A 21408-nucleotide genomic window follows, 5' to 3' on the forward strand; every position below is an offset into this window, starting at 1 on the left:
CCCAGTTAAACCTCCAATCCACTAGAAGAGTTAACATCTTCTTGAAAACCACATTGTGTTCTGGGTGGAGGTAAAAAAAACAACAACATTGTGAAGCATCATAGCTAGGCAAGTGGCGTCTCCCAGTTTTAGTCAGAAATACAGATTTATTTCCATGGTTACATAGATAAAAACACACAGAAGACCTCACATTGTAAACAGCTGAGCTGTCTGAACGGTGATTTACTGCCCAGCTCAGATAAAAAGTTAAAATCCTCAGCATGCCTTTCATCACAACTCAGTATCTGTGCAGATCATCATAAAATTGTCTCTTAAAAGAGGGTGTAGCACCGTAACTCTCAGCTACCTGCCACTATAGTGTGTATGTGTGTGTGCAGTCGAACTGTGATCAAATGACTTCAGAGAACAGAAAGAAAACCAAAAAACATTTACTCATTCGTCAAACTCGATGAAGACCAACAGAGGCCAGGTGGCGTGGCTCTGTGGCCAAACGCAGAAGCATCTGTGTATGAGCGCTGATATTTCAGCAAAGAGGAATGGCCTTGGTTCACGCTGTGCCATAATTAATGGCTGTCAGCGGCTCTTTAGTGGAAGGAGGCGCTGACAGACAGCACTCCAGAAACGCAGGGAATGCGTGAACGCCTCACAGGGGTGGATGAGGGAGCCTCCCAGCTGGGCCAAACAGGTCACTGAGGCTGGGATGGATCCCCCATTCACCGCCATTCAAGGACATCTATATAAAATGTAAAGGGGTGATCTTTATCTCTCAGCCTTAGCATTACATCCACAAACTGGTGGTGACTGTTTCTGTTCAAACCACCCATGAGGGCAACGACTGGAACTGCTGGACAAATGGTCTGTCATTTTCTTTGTTGGAACGCCTCACCGGGGAAAAATCCAGATAATCACATTGTATAAGTTTTAAATAATTCATTTACATTTTAATGGTTCATGAAATTAGTATTTCATTCGGTAGAAAAATAGAACTCAGTATTTAGTACAGCTCTTTGTTTCTAACTTCAGGTCTCTTATAACAAGTTCAGATGCAATTAGAACAGGTAATGAGTGGAGGATTGAAGAGCTTGGTGGCAGTAATGCATCATGTTTTTTGGCAACCATCATTAAATTCTAGTCGAAGAAGGATTTTGTTTATTTATAAATTTGTGTAATATATTTAGCATGAGGTACAACAATGACTAACCTCTTGATAAATTGGATGTCTCAGAGGCCCACTGTCCTGCATGGTTTAGACGTTTCCTCACAGCTGAATCAAATGATTGAATCCTCTCTTTTGCAGCAATTGGAGGAAACAGCAGGTAAACTCCTAAAACATGCAGGTCACACGCAACTAATAGTTGTCCTGTTCACCTATTCTAACACTGCATACAGCTTTTTTACCCCTTGCAGAAATCTGTTCCTCTCCTGTAGCAGTACAAACATTTTGGGCTTCGTTCGTCTTTCACTGTGGGCAAAATGAAAACTAAGTGGGCACTGCCACCTTCTGGTTAACAACAGCATGACAGGCTGTAAGGAAGTAAATAAAGATGGAAAATATTTCTTGCTTACAAAAAATATATTTTCATTATAACTTCACCTTAAATAAGGTCCAGTCTCTGTAGAACATATTTAACATGATCAAATCACTGTTCTAGTTACATAACTGTTCTAGAACAGTTATGGATCCCAAAAGCAAACAATTCCTGACTCATGACAAATCTTTTTTAAAAACTAATTCTCTTTCATGGATCCTCAACACAAAAGAAAGACAAGGGACACATGGTAAAGGCAATTAAGGTATAAGTTTAATATTTCTGAAAAGAATGCATATACAAAGAACAAACTTTAGACAAAGCATTTGGTTCTGCACCAAAAACAACAACGGGTTATAATAATTATACTGACTTGGGCTGGAGATCAACCCAACTCTAATCCACCAGTAAAAAAAAAAAAAAAAAAAAAAAAAAAAAAAAAAAAAAAGTCAGTCATTTAGGATCTTTACCAAACAGTCACTCTGGCCAAACTAAGCTCAGACATTTTCTTGGTAAAACTGGCAGGTGAGAGTTCAGATGAGTTCCGACCCCTAAATGTGAAAGGAGTGAAAGTAACCTTTTTATATATTTATATATTTTATATATAATAATAATAACCATAAAAAAACAACACAAACAGAAATAACGAAGAAAAAAAAGGTTTTGGTAAAAACACCTGGAGCCTACATCAACGTTGTGTGCCAGCTTACATTATAATTACATCTGTTAAACCTATCATTTAGAACAGAGACCAAGGCTCAGCTACACACACCACCACACAGTTTGAATGGGCTATAACACACACCTCATATATGAACACTACAAGGAAGGCACCAAACTCTGACTCAGCACAGAAATCTGGTGATCAGCTGTCTAAAACGCAACGCTCCGTTCATCAGGACGTCTGCTGCAGCGCTTCAAAGTGTGTGGCAGTGATGATGTTCCAACGGCGTCCTGCCTTACTCTCCCTTGGTCCCTGACAACGCATGAACAACACACCACTTGTTCTGCTAACACTGTTTAAAAGTTCTCTGCTTCTACAAAAAAAAAAAAAAAAAGAAAAGGCCGATTCCTGTGGAGCCGTCGGTGCTGGACGCCTTTGGCTCTTTGAGGAAAACGAGCCTCGTTCCAAAGGGCCACACAGGGCGGAGTCACACTCTGCCCTGTGTGACTCTGGCCGATTCATCGGCCACAGTTAAACATCCTCTAGTGGTTAGGAGTGTGTCCATTTGGAACGGGAGTTAAATATCCGGTGTTACTGAAGAGCAACAGGGTTTGGGGGAGGTTGGCAAATCAAATGAAAAGAAAAACAACACTACATGTCTAGCGGTAGTGCTGAGAAAGAACAGAGGTGGTCAGACGTTGACCACACTCACCGGTGAAGGCGGGGCAGTACGCTGACTCACACCTGACAGAATGAGCTCTGAGTGTGTGTGTGTGTGTGTGTGTGTGTGTGAGAGAGAGACTGGTATCTGGCCAGGATAGCTTCATGTTGTGTGTGAAACTTGGAATTATTGCAGAGAATAGTTGGAAACCTGGTGGGCTGCTTTGGAGGACGACGATGCCAATCAGCCTCAGCAGAGCCAGGGAACACATGTGGGGGAGGATGTTGTACAGGTGTATGTGAGATGCATGTGTGTGTGTGTGTGTGTGTGTGTGCTTTGAGAAAAGTAGGGACTTCTCATAAGAGCACACATTTGCGTTTCTTCTTAGGCTCTGGGGGCTCCAGTGCGGCCAATATCGCCTCATCAAACACATTCTTTAGGCCTTTCTGTGGACACAAACACACGGGGTAAAGGAGCGGCACACACAGATGAAACTAAACAGGAGCAGAACATATTAAACAACAAAGTGGTGTCAAACTTCCTTTATAGTGCACAAGTCTTCACATACCTGCTGCTTATTTTACCACAAACATGTTGAGATTTTAAGTGATGGACCAACACAAAGCAGAATATCGATGTTGGCATGAGAAGAAAATGTTGCATGGTCAGAGTTGTCAGACTGGCTGGGTTTCCACCCAATTTTGCTAACAACTATTTGCCGTTTTTGAACATGTTTGGCTTGGGGCAGAGAAAAAAAAAAACACTTTTAAGTAGGTTGTTAAAGTTTGTCCTGCTTTTCACAACATTTGGTGGGTTTTTAGAAAAGTTTCAGAGGGACATTCTTTCCAAATACTTGTTGGTGTATAGAAGGAATGCACAAAACCTAAAAAAATGCAGTGTTATTGCACTTAATTTATTGTTGAGTGCGACACTGTCAGTAATTAGTCTTTGGTCAATCAAGTATCAATATTTAGTAATATTGCAATCAAGAAATGCCAGGATAACATCATGATTTAAAAAGGACTTGGCGCCACCAAGAGTGTTCAAAGAGTTCAGCCTGTTGCAGTCCTGATGGGATCTGGTTCTGGTCAGAATGTCACAAACACGACCAAAAATGCTGTGAATCGTCACAAGTCTGGCTGCAGTCGATGACGTAAGGGACACAAAATTTTATAATATATATAAATATATCTCAACTTGAATTTCAGGCATGGTTTGATTTTCTTTTTTTAGCATTCAGAGTTTTTCCAGTTGGAAATGATTATGTCAGATGGACACATATTGCAGATTTGTGAATTAAATTGAATCAAAATCATACCGTGGCATACTTGTGATGTCAGATAAATGTTTATGGCTTCTATGAAACAGTGTGTGTGTGTGTGTGTGTGTGCGTGTGTGTGTGTGTGTGTGTGTGTGAAGGGAAAATGGAACGCTGCTGCCATGTGGAAGCTGGTTGGCAGCATTCAGGTGGATGAAGCTAAATATTCCAGCATTCCAGGAAGAAAAGCTGACAGAAGCATCAACAGACTCCCTGTAAGACCGGCCGAAACATTCAGCTGGAGCTAAAATGAAATACAAAGTTTATTCATTCATTAGAATAGACGCGTCAAAGTCCAGTCAGAAATCGTATTTAGAATCTGAGGAAACACTGGGAAAAACTTGAGTTAGCATCATTTTCAGTTGAGACAAATGAAGAGCTGTAGCTGTAACCTGAACTCTGTCCCAGTTTGGAAACCCATCTTCTTAACAGCTCACAACAATACTCAACTCTGATGGTCCATCACTTAAAATCCTAATAAATGCATTGAAGTTTGTGGTTATAATGGTATAAAATGTAAAAAAAATAAAAAATAAAATAAAATAAAAACATAAACAGGTGTTGCATATACTTTTGCAAGACACTAACTTAGCAAATGCAGGGAGTTTGGGGAAAAAGAAAACAAACAGAAAAATAATACAGATAGTTGCAAATCATTTGATCAACTCAGAAGTGTATCGAGGTGTGGGAGAGGCTTGGTGATCTGACTGCTGCTACGATCAGAGGCAGTGAGACAAGCAAGTGGAGGAAACAGAAAAACTCCTGAATCAGTGCAACGCAAAGGAAAAATGGCTGAAGGTCCCCCTCCCCCTGGTCAACTGAAAATACGTTTAAAAAAAAAAAAGTGTTTTGTGTAGAAACGGTAGTGCTGAGCTAAGTTAACATGGTGAACGTGTGGGTGTGTGTGTTTGATCTGACATCAGAAGCTCAGTCCTGTGAGGATTGATCGCCCAGACAGAGAAAGAAAGAAGCTTTTCAAACTGTACCCAACACTATCAGAACACTAAGTGTTGAGTGGTTTAAAGTCTAGTTCTGCAAAATAAAACTTCATGAACTTCATGTTCTGTTCATGAAACTTTTAGGCTGAAACGGCAACATTGTGTTTATGTGAAGCTTAGACATGTTGACAGATTTTACCTCACTGTGATTTCTCTTCCCAAACTACAAAAAGGTAGAAGACAACATTCAGAACCTTTTTCTAACCTTCCCATTTAATCAATAATATTAGGAGAAGATTTCTTAAGATTTCCAAATCCAGCTTGTTTCATAACGGAGGTTCAAAGTTTAGAAACCTTCCCGTTATCTGCTTAAAGTCTGCGTTCTCTCTGGAAGCCTGAGTGAACCACAGATATTTAAACTTCCTTATATCTACACTCTTGCTTCTGTTTCATTATGAACACGTCACTGGCTATGTTTCCATCCAACTGTCAAGGAAATTTTGAGCCAACTTTTGAAATGCCACAAAGAGAGAAAAAGAAAATATGAATTAGGTTTCTGTTTCTATTTTTTTACTGGTTCAGAGCGAACAATTCAAAACATAAAGTTAGTCACATGTTGACGTTACAAATAGGAAGTAGAAACTAGAATGGATCAGACATCTTAGCAAAATGGAGAGGTTTTCAGGAACGTGTTGCTATCAGGTAAGTAGGACTTGTTCTGTTACGTCAGCTAGTGTCGGCGACATAGAGAGAGAAACGCATTCCTAATGAGTCTAAGTGGAAACAGCTCATCAGTCAGGTGAGGTAAACGTTTGCTACATCAGAACGTTTTCTGTAAATGTCTTTTCATCTCCACTTTAGCACATTAACTCTACTAACTTCAGAGCAGCCAAAAACCACCTTAAGGGAGCAGGAAAACATTTTTGCAGAATTGAGGAAGTTATTTCAAATTTTTAACATTTCCATCAACATTTCCTAAACCAATACTTTCAAATGCATGAAAATAAAAATAAAAAAGTATTGATGGAAATTTACTGATGGTGAAGAAAGCTAACTTAAGGTCTTCTTTTGCCAGTAACAACCTCCACACAAGAGTTTTGCCGTTGCTGTGACCTCGGAGTTCAGAACCGTCCCATCGCCAGCTGACTTCTCAGAACACCTCCGTTAGAAACAGAAAGTGTTGCTTCCTGTTCCATTCTGACCCAGCAAGACATCCTTCTGACCTTAATTAGAACCAGCTGACGCAAAAGCTCAAGCTGACAAACAAGGAAAGGGCCAACGTCAGCCCTACATGCCGATGAACAAACATTAGCAACGCTGCACCATCTGAGAATACATGATGAACAATGGAAGAGAGAGAAGGCGGGATGAGGAATGTAGAGGAGGTAACTAACGGCAACCAGAAGAGGAAAAGACGAGAGCTGTGGCCCAGAGAGATTAAAACACACAGCACTTCCGCTTTCTCTGAGTCTCAGGTGGCTCTAGGGCAGCTAGGATAGCTTCATCAAAAACATTCTTCAGTCCTCGCTACAACGACAGAAGAGGACAGAAAACAGTGGTTAGTAACCAGGGCAACGGGATGGATGAGAGGATTAGAGGAACATGGCAGAGTGAGGAGGGAAGTGAATGAAAACAGAGGGAGGAAAGCTGCTGGGTCAGATGGAGCAGAGATGGAGGATCACATGCAGCTGGGTGAGGGCTGAGATTAGCAACAGGACACAGGAAGTGACATTAGCAGCCATGTAAGCATTATGTCAAATAGAGGAGGAAGGAAGGAGCGGAGCACCGAAACCGAGGCTACGCCTTGGTTTCATCAACACTATTGTTCTCTGGCCATGTGAGGTCATGTGTGTTCCCTTCCTTCTGGAGTCCTGCAATCCGGCCGGGACTGGGACAGCTCTCTGGACCTGCTGACTGTCCAACAAGGACACACCTTATGGTCTGTCCACTCTGCTGTACAGATCTCTTCTAGAATAAACCAGTATTTCTGCCTCCTTGTTAGTGATTTGTGTTGACAGGAGAAACTAAACAGAAGATGATAAAAGCAAAGATGTATTCAGAGGAGTCTCTGCTTTTCTCACACCAAACAACCAAATTTAACTCTGGGTGTTTTAACGCCTGATAATCCAATGGACTCTGTGGACTGGGGACAAAAGTTGAAACATTTGTTACATTTTCAGCTGATGTGGTTCTTTCACACCGCACTCTATTAAACCATCCAAAGACATTACTAGAACTACTAAAGGAAAATCTCTGAATATAGCTTCCTTCTTCACAACGTGTAAGCAAAACTGGAGTGGCATCAGATTCTAGCTGTTGTACAATTTCTCTTTTGTCTTTGGTAAAAGTCTTGAAGCCATTTCTCCCACTAGGACTGGGTATACATGTTGGCGTTGGCTGTATTTACCCAAAATGACTTGTGCCGTAGTCAGCTTCCAGCTTTTGGAGGGGTCACTGGCATGCTTGGCGTTCACATATGCATTCAAACCAGAGTTCAGTGAATATTCTATCAGATGTATAATCTATTGATTTTGATCGAGTGTCTATCACAATATACTAGGATTTATTGTCCAGCCCTACTTAGTGAGGTCAGCATTTGACCTTTGTAGCCTGGCATGCAGAATAAACCCATCCACTACAGCATGCAGCAGGCAGGGTGTGGGAGTGAACATGTTCCTCTTTCCTCCACTTTCTTTCTTCTTGCCTTTGATATTTCAGCTCAGCCAATCTAGCAGTGTGTGACGGTACATTAAGTGTGTTTCTGTGTAAAGGTTACCTGTGTGAGGGCTGAGCACTCCACATATTTAACTGCCTTGAGGTCTCTTGCCAGCTTCTCTGCCGTCTCTGGGGTGATGGGCTTCTGCTTGTTCTTGGCCAGCTTCTCTATAGTGGACGGGTCGTCCCTCAAGTCGATCTGCGTCCCGACTAGAAGGAAGGGCGTCTTTGGACAGTGGTGGGTAATCTCAGGAACCCACTGTGGAAACACAAGAGGCTAGGATCTATAGCAAGGCAATGCTGACTTACTGACTGACACAAAGTGTTCATATTGTATTCGTTGCTAAAAGGTGTCCAAAACATTATCTACTGTTTCTGACAGACGAGTGGGAACAACTCCACCCATTCAACAATGGAAACCCCTTCCATACTGGCATTTGGTCCCAGTAAGAGTTACCACTGCATCAGGGTGGGCAATACAGACTTAAAAGTCTTATCACAATACTAAGTACAGTGATGATATGAATGACTTATTATTTCTTTTTTAGGTAGCTTTGGGTATGGCTGTGACTGAATTTGTAATACTTTTCTTTAGGACACCAGTCACATAAAGAAGGGTGATTTATAACACTAAACTGCACACAGCATTAATCTGGGTTTTTTTTTCCAAGTTTGTTATTTATTGATACTTTAATTGAAAAAAAAAAAGTAAAACTAACAATTCCAACAATAGAGACAGTTTTGGGGGATTTAAGTAATAATTAAAATTTACCGTGACAATGATTAATCAAAATTCTTAAACTAAGAAATTCAACACAATAAATGATAAACAATATGATAAATGCCCACACCTGCCATTGCATGTTGATTTATTTTTCTTACTACTAAGAAGCTTTGATGGAAAATAGGAACAAGTAATAACACTCACATTTCACCAATAATTCAATTTGACTTTTATATTACACTTCATTTCCACTGTTTGGGCCGTTTGACTCTGATGACATATGACAGCGACCAAACCCAATTAATCACAAGCAGCCTCTGGCAGATATTAATTGGAGATATCTGACCAAAGTTTTGTACAGAGAATATGGATGCTAAATGTAAATTCTTGGTCGTCAAAGATGTTATGAAACATCCCCAAAATGCTTATGAATCGTCTCATATTAAATATCAACCCATAGTAGATACTTCTTTGTCAACACTACAAACGTGGGTGCACCGACTGCAGTGTCCTGGATGATCACTGATCTTTAAAAACCCTAATTTGCTGATTCTGATTCTAGTCTATCACTTTTTTTGCCTGAAAAGTTGCTAAATATAGCAACAAAATTGATGAGAGTACAGCTGGGAATTTATTGCAAATATTATGTGTGTACAATTTTACAAAAGAACATGAAGTCTATTTATCTTTTTATATACGTTTACATATAAAAATAGTCAGTTACCTTTTCTTTGACATTTTCAAAGGAGGAAGGGGACACGACTGAAAAACAGACGAGGAAGACATCTGTCTGGGGATAACTCAAAGGACGTAACCTGTCGTAGTCTTCTTGACCTGCAGGAACCAAAAAAACACATCCACTCACACTGGTAAGTCTTAAAACTCATCAAACTAGATATTTACACAAGTTTGCATGTGGATTTGTGGATGAGCTTTGAAAAAGCCCCTTTCCATTTTAAGCAGTTTTATTTACTTAGACTGCACATTCAAATGTGATTACCATTAGGTGGTTTCAAATGTCATTTCACATTAGAAAATGAAACACTGAGGCAAAACCAAAGCCATACCTGCTGTGTCAAACAATCCCAAGGTATAGGGTTCCCCACCGATCATTACAGTTACAGCATAGTTGTCAAACACCTGGAACACACAAAACAAATCCTTGTTAGGTCAATAAGACATTCAATTTGATATGCTTTTGCTGACACTGTAAATAGAAGCTAAATATAAATATATACATATATCTGTTTGCACTTTTATATCACAATGAATGTGGATCCCAATTAGATCTTTCTAAACCCACCTCAATAAAATACATTACTGTTCTGGCACCAAAAAGGTTCAGAAAACGACTTTGAAAAAGTGAACAGTAACACAGCGATTCCAGTGTCGCCTTGTGTTTCTGTTGGCATACATACCGTAGGTACATATTCGGAGGGGAATTTGTTTGTAGTGTAGGAGATGAGCAGGCAGGTTTTACCCACAGCACCGTCACCGACTACAACACACTTGATGGTCTGCATAGCTGTGGTTTACAGTCTATTCTACTCATTCAAGACCTGCAGAGAAACACAGAAAGAAAATCAGAAATCTTTAGATTACTCTGGATAAAAGTTATTTTTTTTGGAACTCAGAAATTTAACAATTCCAAAAGATACAAACTTCAACTTATGTTGACCTCTCAAGTATCACTTTGTATCTCCATTTGAATTGAATATACATTTAAAATTAAAAATTACTTAAACATCCAGCAATTCAATACCTCTTAATCCACTTAGAATTCTATTTAAAATTAAAGTACAGTGATTAACAAATTCACATTTGGAAGAAATACAAGGAGTAAGGCTTCAAACTCAGACCTGGTACACATGTAGCCGGTTTCAGTGTTTCCCCCAGGACCTTGGCCTTAGAGGGTGTAGGGGTTGTTTTTAGGAGAGTACAGATTGATCAGCCAATTTCCTTCATTTTGGATGATTGATAAATTGGTCAATGCTTACAAGTGAAACTGATCTTATCTACCGATCTTTTATACCACCACAAGGCTCTGAGAGAGGGTTATGTTTCACAATGGTCAGCCTACTGTTGCCAACTTTGCAACTTTTTTGCTATATTTAGTGCAGAAACAAGCAGGCCAAACTCCGTCAGGCTTTGGTCATTAGAAAACTGCAACCGGTGCACCCCGACTTTCTTTTACAAACACCAATAATAACAGTTACTCCTCCTGCTACTTGCATGAGAACAAGCTGCTTCCATTAAAACAAAACTTTTAACCCTCCAGCCAACGACTGCTGGCAAGAGTTTTTATTGACTCTGTGCCTTTGGTGGGGTCGCACTAACCTTGTTTGCTCTTTTACAAGGTTTTTTTGTATGGCTTCATAAAGTGATGGACTGACTGCTTCCCCGCTGTCCAATCGTGACATTTACTGTGTTCCTTCTGAGCGTTGCGCTAAAATCGCGAGAGCGTTCAAAACGCAGATATCCTTGCCTTATGACTGTCTTTCTTTGAAACGCCAAATCGCAAAAAAAAAAAAAATGTTTGTTTCCCCACACGTCTTCTCCATAGCACAATACAGAACTGGATTGCTTCATAAGTGCAAAACATACAAAGAGTAAAAAGAGCAGCTTTTACTTCTGAACTATCATTCAATAAATATCAGATAATGGAAACTGTTTTACTCCAACTGTTGTAACAGCTAGCAACAAAAACAGAAAGAAAAAAAAAGAAATCCCTGCTCATATTTTGAGTCACTTCAGAGATGCAGAAACCTAACTACAGGTCTGGCATCTGCGCCAATGTCTCAATGCAGCGACTGTGAAACAGCAAGATGGAAGCCAACTAAGCCTTATATAATCACTCGGTTTAAGGATCATTCGGTAGCGAGCCACAGAATCTCTGTTTCTGCTCCACAAATTACAGCATGTCAGCATTAAGCCGCAGCAGAGCTGAGCTCTACTGCAGCACTACATGGGGGCAGGGAGCCACTGAGGGACAGTCCACTTCCAAAATGCCCTCCTTAGAAAGAGACACAGCTGCTAACAACCAACTCTAGATGCTAAACACATTAAAACTGTCTCCTGACTGGGTAAAGCTGTTGTGAAAGCATGTCTGTTGGGCCTAGAACTGGACTGAAGGTTCTCTAGACAAATATTGTTTACGATAAAATGCAATAAACTTTATTGAAATTTAATTAGACATTTCTGACCAATTCTTTGGTTTTGATCAAACTAATAAATGAACTTTAGAGAAACAATAAGAAAAATTACGTGTTGTTTTGGAAGCAGTATGTGAGCAAATGATGTGATAGGGATGCTTTAACCAGGTTTTTTGCTGCCGATGCTCATACCGGTCACTGCCAATCACCTGGATTGGCTGTTAATTTTTCACTTTTAGGACTAAATGCTACTATGTCGTCTGGCAAAATGGAAAAATGTTCTGGTAATAAATTCACCTGATTAAGACAAAAAAAAACATGCAAAATACTTGCAGGCACAATACAATAGCTATTCAGTAAAAAGGACAACTGAAAAATCTGCAATCAGTAAAACAATATTTAACAGTAAGGCTCTCTGTACCATAAATTATACAAAAATGAAATAAATCTCACAACACTGCCTATGTCAAATAATCTCAAGTAAAAAAAGAAAACATTAACTCAAAGTCAAATGCAGGTTGCATCAAAATAAACAATCCTAACTTACTAGTTCAAAACTTCCTGGGAGCATGGCTAAATTGTTTGGTGCTGGCTCTGATTGGTTGTTTCTGACTGAGTGGAGTAATTCTGCAGAACACAGGAAGAGGCAGAGGAGACCGAATTTTTTTCTCCAAAGCTTATCTGTCTCATGTTAGGACAGCCAAAGTTTTAATATACTGCTCAAAAAAATAAAGGGAACATTTCACTTTAATTTTGTGTGTGGCTCCAAATTCAGGCCTCCATTGGTTAATAAATTTGATTATTAACCAATTGATGATTTTTGTGTGATTTTGTTGTCAGCACATTCAACTTTGTACAGAACAAAGTATTCAATGAGAATATTTCATTCATTCAGATCTAGGATGTGTTATTTGAGTGTTCCCTTTATTTTTTTGAGCAGTGTACATATGTAAAAAAAAAAATATATATATATATATTCTTTTTTAAATGTATATATAAATTATATATATACATACATATATCTTTTTTCTTCTTTTTTTGATTACATGCTGCAGGTTTAAGCAGACGTTCAATGTGAGAGTTCACCGTCTGGTGGAGGTGGAACGTGAAACTGAACATGCCAATATTGCGTGGCAGCGGTCCAACAGCAAGAGCAGAACACAGAATCTTTTACCGCTAGCCCTATTATTTCAATAGTTTTTCAGATTAATTGCACACTGGGCCTCTGCAGACTGCGAAGTACGAGATGCAGGTGATCGGTTTCTGTGATCAGCAATAAGAGACAGTGGTCGGCGATCATACTGTTTCACGGAAATTTGCCAATCAATCAGCACGCCTCTATGTGATAGGATAATCAAGGAGAAAGCCATCCTATTTTGATAATCACACAGCAGCCCACACATGCTGTTATCACCAACACATACCAATACATGAGCAACTTTTCAATGTGACGGGAAAAAAAAAGTCACATGGTTTTGTCTCATTGATCCATATCGATTTATACTTGGTACTGATAAACTAAGTTCAGCTGTGAGGCTTTGCTTCATTAGATCCTCTGTGATTTCAAGCAAGAATATTAGCAGCTTATTGATAGATTTCTATTCATCTTAGATGAGATTTTCTATTACCTAAAGGTTGCAAGGTGGGATAATTGTCAGCACTGTTGTCATGCATCAGATCCAGCTGAGTAGCGTTTCTCCCTGTGCATGGGTTCCCTCCAGACTCCAAAGCCAAAGATGTTCATGTTGGCTTAATTGGTCAAAATACTGCTGGTTTCTATTATATTTAATTGGTGAAAAAAAGGTTTTCATTTTCCAGCTAGGAAAAGAAAGGAGGAAAAAAAAAAAAAAAAAGACATATTCATATCTAATTTTAATCAGGCGAAGCTGCACCAGACAGTACTTTTTATGCTTGCTGTGCCGATACAGTATTCTTACTGGAGGACAAGTTATCCTCCATTCCTGTTGTGTAGTATCAGCACTAATACCAAGCAAAACCAACTAATTTATATTAAAGTAGACGGTAACTGATTTTCTGAAAGTAAAATTTAAATTCAGAATGTCTATGCGTGTAACATAAATTAGAGCAAAACTAAATGTAGAAAATGCTTTAATTCAGAGATAATTTAATCATTTTTGTGCATATAAAAACGCTTAAGAAATTTTCATTAGTGAGCAGAATCACCTGATCAGTGGCCATTGTGATCCATTTTCCAATGACCAGGCACTATAAGTCACCATAACACCAGAGGTGTGCCGATCGAATGGCCACCAATCATAATCAGCCTATTTCCGTGAAACAGTGACTGATCGGTGATCGCTGTCTCTTGTTGCCGATCACACAAATCGATCAAATGTATCTCACTTCGCAGCCTGCCTGTGCAGCTCATCTCCTCTTTCCTTCACACTGCACAAGCACGCGGCAACAAATGCTTAGCAATGTAGTGAGGAACTTTAACACTCAGTGTCTATGGGGATGTTTGCATGTTGCGATGAAAAATTACCTCATTGGTGAAGCACGTCAAAATGCATCAACACAACGAGTCTAATATGACATTTAAAAAACAAGTACTTGACGGAGTTTGGCTACATTGAGGCTCACTGCAGGAAAAAAAAAGTCATCCGGATCAGAGTGTTGATCAGACAACAGGTAAAGCAGCGCAAAACTACCAACATTCACCCAGAAGAGCATGATGGTCAGAAAGCAAAACAAATAACCCGAAAATTATTTAAAATTATACGAGCCAGCGGTGTAAGACGCTGGTTCTGCTCTCGCTCTTGGACCGTCGCTACGCGCTACTGGTAGTAGATAATAATAATAATAATATAATATTTCACCGACGTAGCGCCGTTCAACCTCCACCAGACAGTGAACTCTCTCACCGAACATCTGCTTGAAGCTGCAGCATGTAACTTAAAACAACAAAAACAGGTTTTACATATTAAAACTTTCACTATGTCCATGAGATAATTTATAAACAAACAAAAAATAAATAATCGATCTCCTCTGTCTCATCCAGACAATCTGCAGAACTACTCAGCTCAGTCAGAAACAACCAATCAGAGTCAGCATTAATCAGCTAGCAGTGCTCTCAGAAAGTTTTGATTTAGTAACTCAGGATTGTTTATTTTGATAGGCAGACTTATTTGACTCATGTATAATTTATGGTACAGAGAGAATTAGTGTTAAATATTTTACTGATTGCAGGTTTTTCAGTTGTCCTTTTGACTGAATAGCTGCTATATTGTGCCTGCATGTATTTTGCATGTTCATGTCTAAATTAGGTGAATTTATTACCAGATCATTTGTTAATTTTGCCAGATCACATAGTAGCATTTATACCTAACGCAAAAAATTAACAGCCAATTCAGGTGATTAGCAATGATAGGTGATCAGAATCGGCAGCAAAAAACCTGATCGGAGCATCCCTACTTACAACATTTTGCCTTTACTGAGTGGCAGAGACTCAATTCACTGGTTTTAGTGTCAACTTGGTATTTCAAATGAAGTCAGAAAAAATACAGGAGCATAAAGGCTTTTTAAAAGAAAACTCCTTTATAAGGAGACTTTCTAGTCATTTATTCAGACTCTTGGTTAGTCTGGCTAAGCAAACCACAGAAACATTTCTATTTTATCCTTACAAAGCTTCAGCCTGTGTTATGGAACATGATGGATTCATAAATGTTGGCAGCCTTTAGAAAATCTCCGAGTTGAGCTAAGCTTCTACATTCTCTGTGGAAAACAATCAGACTGGTGTTGAATGGGTAACCACACTGATATTTCATATATTCTAAAGCCAGTTAAGAATGTGAACTCTAAATAATCTGTTTATATTTCAAACATAAAGAAAGTCTATTTCACAACAGTGTAACGATGCCTGTGCTGATATATTTGTTGGCTAATCACATCTGGAAAGCTAGGGGGAAAAACATTTTGAATTCTATTTCATATCTTATTATAATATAGATCATAAAGAGAGACTAACAGTTTACAAAACCAAATCTCAGAATCCGGCTGCAAAACTCTTATATAAAGTACATTTTAAAACACAATGGAGAATTTACTAGTGTTACTCCTTACACTTCAATTTTAAAGTCTACCCCTAAAAAAAAGTTGTACTTCATAAGAAGGGTGAAATAGGATTTGACCCAAACAGTAGCAACTAAACTATCATCACAACTCAGTGCTCAGCAAAAATGGGTTCTCAGTCATCTGGTTTCTAAGAATCTAAACCCACAGTTCTAAAGAATAAATGTGCATTTGGCACCAACTAAACCACCAGCAGCTCTAGGAAAGAAAACTATCATCTACTCTCCATTTTCAAACAGAACCGTTATCTAACGTGTCCTCCATGAGGCGGAGTATTAAGGAAAAATCTCAAAACCCGCCACACTCTAAATATGTCAAACTGTTCTAAAGCAGGCAAAGCTGATGGCAGTGGCTGACAGAGGGTGGCTGCAGTTGTAAACGCTTTTAGACTTAATCCAAGCATTTGTGTTAGTAGGCCAGTAGGCATTTTTAGGACAGGCCTGTTAAACAGCGCGAAGGTTCATTCTGATATAGCAGTATTTCCCCAGTAGATAAGACTGAGAAAGAAAACCTGCCATAATATAAAAACATGTCTGAGATTATAATAAAAATACAAAAAGCATCGTGACGTAATTTGCACTTAAAAAGCAACACGTTTTCAATTTTGTTCAATCAAAAACCAGACTGATGAACTAAACATACGCAGTTTACATCGACTGCAAACGTAGCATTCAAAATTGCGCTTCCTTTCTTATTCTAAATGGACCAGCATCAACTCCGAGAGGTTATATACGCCAACATCAGAATTTTAACATCTGGCCTTAAGTTCCAACGATAAAAGAACCGATAGCTGGCTGCTGCTGGCCTCAGCTGTTGCACTTCGACCACATCCCGGCCTCTGTGGCCTATTTCCTGCCGGTTCTTTAAATCGCCATCTCGCGATGTATTTTCAAATGAACAACAAGGAATCGTTGGTAACTTTCGGGTATCTAAATGTTAGCAGTTTTGAATGTTGGACCGTATATTATTTAAATATAAACATACAACTAAGGTTTGTTTTACCTCTGTAAGCGTCTAACCCCTAGCTAACAACTAGAGAAGTATTGCTTAATTTCAAGCAATACGTTTATAGCCTAAATGACAATACGTTATGCAGTAAATAGCTTTGAGTAACGAAAAGGGTGAATTTACTTTCCGGTCTAATAATGCAGTCTGCTTACTTGCTTTGCTAGCTGAATGCCGTCCTCCCGATAGCTTGTGGGCTAACGGGAGTGCAGCTAAATCTAGCGGATGCTGTTTCTGAATTGGAATAATTAGCAGCTATATCCCCGTTTTAACTAGCACCACATGCTACATAACGCTGATACACTAAAAAAATAACAAAAAAAATATTAAGAACATACCTTAAACACTATATGTGGGTATTTATAATTTTCCGTACAGTATTCTCTATTTGGGTCTCAACACCGGGCGTTGGCAGCTCCACACTAAGGGCTTCCCAGTCAGCAGAGCAGGGACACGTCGAATACGTACTGACGTTTTACGTCATTCCGTTCATTCATTTGAATAACAGACAGCAAGGACAAACTTTTCCCAACAAATGGGCCTGGGATGTGCCCGAAGCAGTGAGTGAATGTAAAATTAATGAAAAAATATATAGACACAGATAAATATATTTATTGTTTTTGTATATTTATATTACTATTTGGTTATTAAACGATTAACCATATCCCGAATTGCTTTAATTTTTATTACCATGTACACACCTATATTCAACAAAAAATTATTGCTTTCATTCTGTATTTTATTCATTTGACTTAAATGAGATGGTTGCAATCATCTCGTTTGCCTCTAGATGGCAGTGCAGCTCAATGACCTATGTGTTAGGAATCAGATGTACAAATCTAGGAAAAACAAAATTTTATTTTCGAAATGGGACCATGTGGTTGAGAGAAACAATTACAATATTCATGCCATACAAACAAAACACAGAAACAATAAAAAAGGGAAAACATAATTCTAGAAAAGTCTAGAACTGTCAGAATCTCCTCTTCTAGTTGGACACGCTCTGCAGCAGTGTAATGTTGTCTCCTTTCAGCATGATCCTCCCTGGAAGACAAGGCAACGTATAAGGATGTAGAAAAACGACACGGAGACGGATCAGATGCAAATTAGAAAACAGATAAAAAAAACTCTGTATGTTTGTATGTATAAAAATAAACTCTGTTTATACATACAATAATCGATATGAAGAGCAGACATAGCCAAACGCTGCTACAGCCCAGATGTGCTAAGGAATGCTAAAGCAAATCTTCTGTCTGAAGCTCAGACTTTATAATGTAGTCTCTATCCCCATTTTAAATGTTGAATATTTTAGCAATATTCTGACTGATGCGTCTTTAAGACTATCACTGATAATTGTCATTTACAGTTCTATATTATCATTTACTTACTTATTTTTCATTTCTGTTGTAAGCTGTCCTGGGATAAACAAATCTCCCCACCCCATTCGGGGATCAATAAAATGTTATCTTATGTGAATGAAAGTGGAAAAGACAGCGGTTCAAAAGCAGGAAGAGGATTATAGAACAGGGCATTCTGGGTAAATACAACTAAAACAAAGATGAGCCTAACACTAGCAGGAGAAATGACTTGTGTTCTTTTATCTAAAACAAGAATGAAATCCTACAACCGCCAAAATCCAACGCCACCCCATTTTGTTTTTCCATTTTGTGAAGAAGGAAGTTGTGCTCAGTGTCTTCTTCAGAGGTTTTCGTGTCATTTCCTTCTGTGGTTCTTGGTGCAGCGAGAATTTGGTTTTTCAAACAGTTTGGTTGGCTTGACTGAGTGCAGTGTAAAAGAACCACAGCAGCTGAAAATGTAACAAATGTTGCCATTTTTGTTTCCAATCAAACCAAATCTTCCAGACTATCAGGTGTGAAAACACGCCAAAAGAGAAAAAGTTCAAGTGGTAGGAATATTTTGCAAGACGCTGTAGATCTTGCCCTGCCCCCACGACCCGACCCCGGATTAACGGCAGAAAATGGATGGATGGGTGTAGATCTGTAATAGAACTCCTCTTTTCCCTAATATGAATCAATGATTTAAAAGCAGTGAAAGGGTAATCCATCACTACAAGGCTGACCCAGGTTAGGCTCTTTAAGTCATATTACCCAGTGGCTTTCTGTTCTTGGTCTTCATGTGGATTTCCTCAGCATCATCCAGAACCAGGTTCATGTACTCATCAAAGCCCTGAAATCAAAACAGGGACAAAGTTTACCAGGGATTTAGCATTGCATAAAAACTATAATAACCAGTTATTATTAACACTGTCTTTTAACAGGGTTCCAGGAATTGTGAAACTAACATCTAAACTAGTAGTTTATTTTTACTATGCTTGGTTATTATTGGTTAAAACTTCTAAAAACATTTTACAAGCTGAATATTTTTGATAGAAATATTGAGGAACTTACAATAATGCATCCCTCTATCCGCATGTTGACCTGCTCATACAGCCACACCTGGATTCTGGAACGCTGGGAATTAGAGAGAAAACCGAATCAGGCTCTCTCAATCTAGACTTTAATCGATTTGGGATTAGAAGAGAAAGTGGGAACTTACATTCTGCAGGTATCTGAAAATGAGGTTCTGAAACATCAAGTCAAGGTAAGCAGACAGACATGTATACTATTTTTTAAATTCACACTGAAAGAAAACTAGTTTTGTTGGTTCCAGTAGATAAAGCTGCTGTCACACGGTTGTTTTACACCCTGCAACATGTTCCAGTTTCATCCAGGTTTCACATGAGATGGCACGTTACTATGAATACAGCAGGCCATAAATCTAATTCATTATGGGCCGTCAAACACTTACTTTAAACACTGTCAAACCCCCACACCCCAAATCAAACATTTCATTAACCTTTAAAAAAACTGCTCAACTTTACAGTTATTGCTTACTGCCATGGAATCAAACAGGGACAAAAAATAGACATATTGAGGCTTTTTTTTAAAGTCTGGATGTTTGATGACTTTTATAATCAGAATTTATGAAGCTTATTTAAACTAATTGGCTACAATTGGAATAGTCTTTTCAACTAACATCAGGGGTGTCCAAACTTTTTGGGACAAAATTGTTGAGTCACAAGTTCTCACGATTTAAAAAAAAACAACAACAACAAAAAAAAAACTCTCCCCCCAAAAAAGTTATTTTTTTGTTTTTACAGAATATACTTTATTCATTGTAGAACCAAAACTTTAAATGGGTTTTGCAAGTTGGTTGTACTGAAAGAAAGGCATCTAGTTTTTAGTTTCCTTTGGTTTTACTGGATAGATGTATTTCCAATAAGTATTGTCACTTTCTTCCAAATAGCTCCCTGATATTCAGTCAAGTTTAATATATTCAAAACCAGCTCATTCTGGAGCAGCAAAGTTGACTTTATAGTAAAACTCTCTGGATTAACCTGGTTATACTCATTATAAAACCATAACTATAAAACATTTTCCATTGTATGAAAATTATACCAGTAATAATTGTAGCTTGATTACAAACAAAACGTTTCCATCTGCTGCTTCAAACACCAGTACAAATTTGCATCATTTTTGAATTACATTCTCAAGTATTCCCGTTCACTGGGGAACGGGAATACTGTATTGTAAATAATCTGTTGTCTTATTAACGTTCAATGCACATTTTGCACTTGAATCGATTCCTGCTAAGTTATGACTTTTATGAGATACTTGAAATTGATGCTAACTTTAACGCGGCAAAGTCTTTTCCGCTGCTAGGTTGTAAATTTGTCATTCAGTACCAGCTAGAAACAAACTTAGAAACGTTGTACATGCCCGCAATAGTCACTCCGAGCAGATTTTAAAAATGTACCAAAATACAAATTTATTAGCTAGCAACGACTTAGCTAAAAATTAGCCTAGCTGCTAAGTCATCTTAGCACCTCATTAAACGGTGTACCGTCGGTATGTTCAAAAGGATACAATGGGCTGCACCATAACCTTCTGGACCTTCTGTCCTTGTCCTCTGTACGCCATTTCTCCAACAAAAACACCAACGAGATGAAAGCGTTAAAAAACAGCACCCTTTCTGGCTTCAGAGCGCCTTAACGTTCCACTCACGTTGCAAATCTGCTACAATGGCGCGTTTGCTTCCGCCTTCCGCGCCTGTACGAACGGCTAGTGAAGCGAAACAGCGCCTCCAGAGAAGGGAGGTCATAAATATAGAAACTTTCTGATCATGTTTGGGAAGATAGTGGCTTGAAATAATGTACAATAAACAAACAACAAAATCCATTACAATTTATTTATTTAGCCAGGTGAAATATAAGTGAAGTTCCTTTACAAATCCTTTGTGAGCTCTTTCTTAAAATATTTTCTATTTCTGAGTAGTATACAGAGCATCTGGAATTTATTCACAGCTTTTCACTTTTTTCACATATTTGTTATGTTAAAGCCTTATTTGAAATTGTATTAAATTAATCTCTTTCCTCAAAATTCTACACATCAGTTATGACAATATGGAAAAAAGATTTTGAGGTTTTTTTTGTTGTTGTTGTTTTTATTTGCTTAAATAGAAACCCAAGAAATTGCTTAACTGTCTCATGACCAGGGGTGAAAGTCGTTTTAAATTTTTGGGGGTACTATGACAAAAAAAAAGAATAAATAAAT

At 38.5% G+C, this 21408-nt stretch overlaps 2 protein-coding genes across 4 annotated transcripts; both read right to left on the reverse strand.

Annotated features, from left to right (window-relative positions):
* Nucleotides 1-1780: 1780 nt before the first annotated feature.
* Nucleotides 1781-17277, reverse strand: cdc42 (cell division cycle 42). 3 transcript variants are annotated; one of them, XM_007560892.2, is made up of 7 exons: nucleotides 17134-17241; nucleotides 9968-10108; nucleotides 9617-9689; nucleotides 9274-9383; nucleotides 7887-8084; nucleotides 3164-3300; nucleotides 1781-2982 (listed from the first exon to the last, which is right to left on the reverse strand). In XM_007560892.2, exons 2-6 carry the CDS (start codon nucleotides 10070-10072, stop codon nucleotides 3211-3213), a joined length of 576 nt encoding a protein of 191 aa, XP_007560954.1. In that variant the 5' UTR covers nucleotides 10073-10108; nucleotides 17134-17241; the 3' UTR covers nucleotides 1781-2982; nucleotides 3164-3210. The 3 variants fall into 3 exon arrangements, with proteins under 3 accessions (XP_007560954.1, XP_007560953.1, XP_007560952.1); XM_007560891.2 differs by having other exon boundaries at nucleotides 1781-3300; nucleotides 17172-17277; XM_007560890.2 differs by having other exon boundaries at nucleotides 1781-3300.
* A 356-nt stretch (nucleotides 17278-17633) lies between these two features.
* snrpe (small nuclear ribonucleoprotein polypeptide E) lies at nucleotides 17634-20912 on the reverse strand. The gene is made up of 5 exons (XM_007560893.2): nucleotides 20722-20912; nucleotides 19352-19378; nucleotides 19204-19266; nucleotides 18904-18982; nucleotides 17634-17839 (listed from the first exon to the last, which is right to left on the reverse strand). The coding sequence occupies exons 1-5, from the start codon at nucleotides 20773-20775 to the stop codon at nucleotides 17784-17786; spliced, it is 279 nt and encodes a 92-aa protein (XP_007560955.1). The 5' UTR covers nucleotides 20776-20912; the 3' UTR covers nucleotides 17634-17783.
* Between the last annotated feature and the right edge of the window lie 496 nt (nucleotides 20913-21408).

Source organism: Poecilia formosa, unplaced genomic scaffold (assembly GCF_000485575.1).
Source record: "Poecilia formosa unplaced genomic scaffold, Poecilia_formosa-5.1.2 Scaffold121, whole genome shotgun sequence".
In the NCBI taxonomy this organism is placed as follows: Eukaryota; Metazoa; Chordata; class Actinopteri; order Cyprinodontiformes; family Poeciliidae; genus Poecilia; species Poecilia formosa.

Excerpts from the sequence above, each read along its gene's own strand:
- snrpe (XM_007560893.2), bottom strand. The coding sequence starts at position 20,775 with ATGGCGTACAGAGGACAAGGACAGAAGGTCCAGAAGGTTATGGTGCAG. Across the intron at positions 19,267-19,351 it reads TTTTCAGATACCTGCAGAAT|CGTTCCAGAATCCAGGTGTG; the intron begins GTAAGTTCCCAC and ends TCTAATTCCCAG. Across the intron at positions 18,983-19,203 it reads GGATAGAGGGATGCATTATT|GGCTTTGATGAGTACATGAA; the intron begins GTAAGTTCCTCA and ends TTTTGATTTCAG.
- cdc42 (XM_007560891.2), bottom strand. The coding sequence starts at position 10,072 with ATGCAGACCATCAAGTGTGTTGTAGTCGGTGACGGTGCTGTGGGTAAA. Across the intron at positions 9,690-9,967 it reads CCTCCGAATATGTACCTACG|GTGTTTGACAACTATGCTGT; the intron begins GTATGTATGCCA and ends TGTGTGTTCCAG. Across the intron at positions 9,384-9,616 it reads GGGATTGTTTGACACAGCAG|GTCAAGAAGACTACGACAGG; the intron begins GTATGGCTTTGG and ends TGGTTCCTGCAG.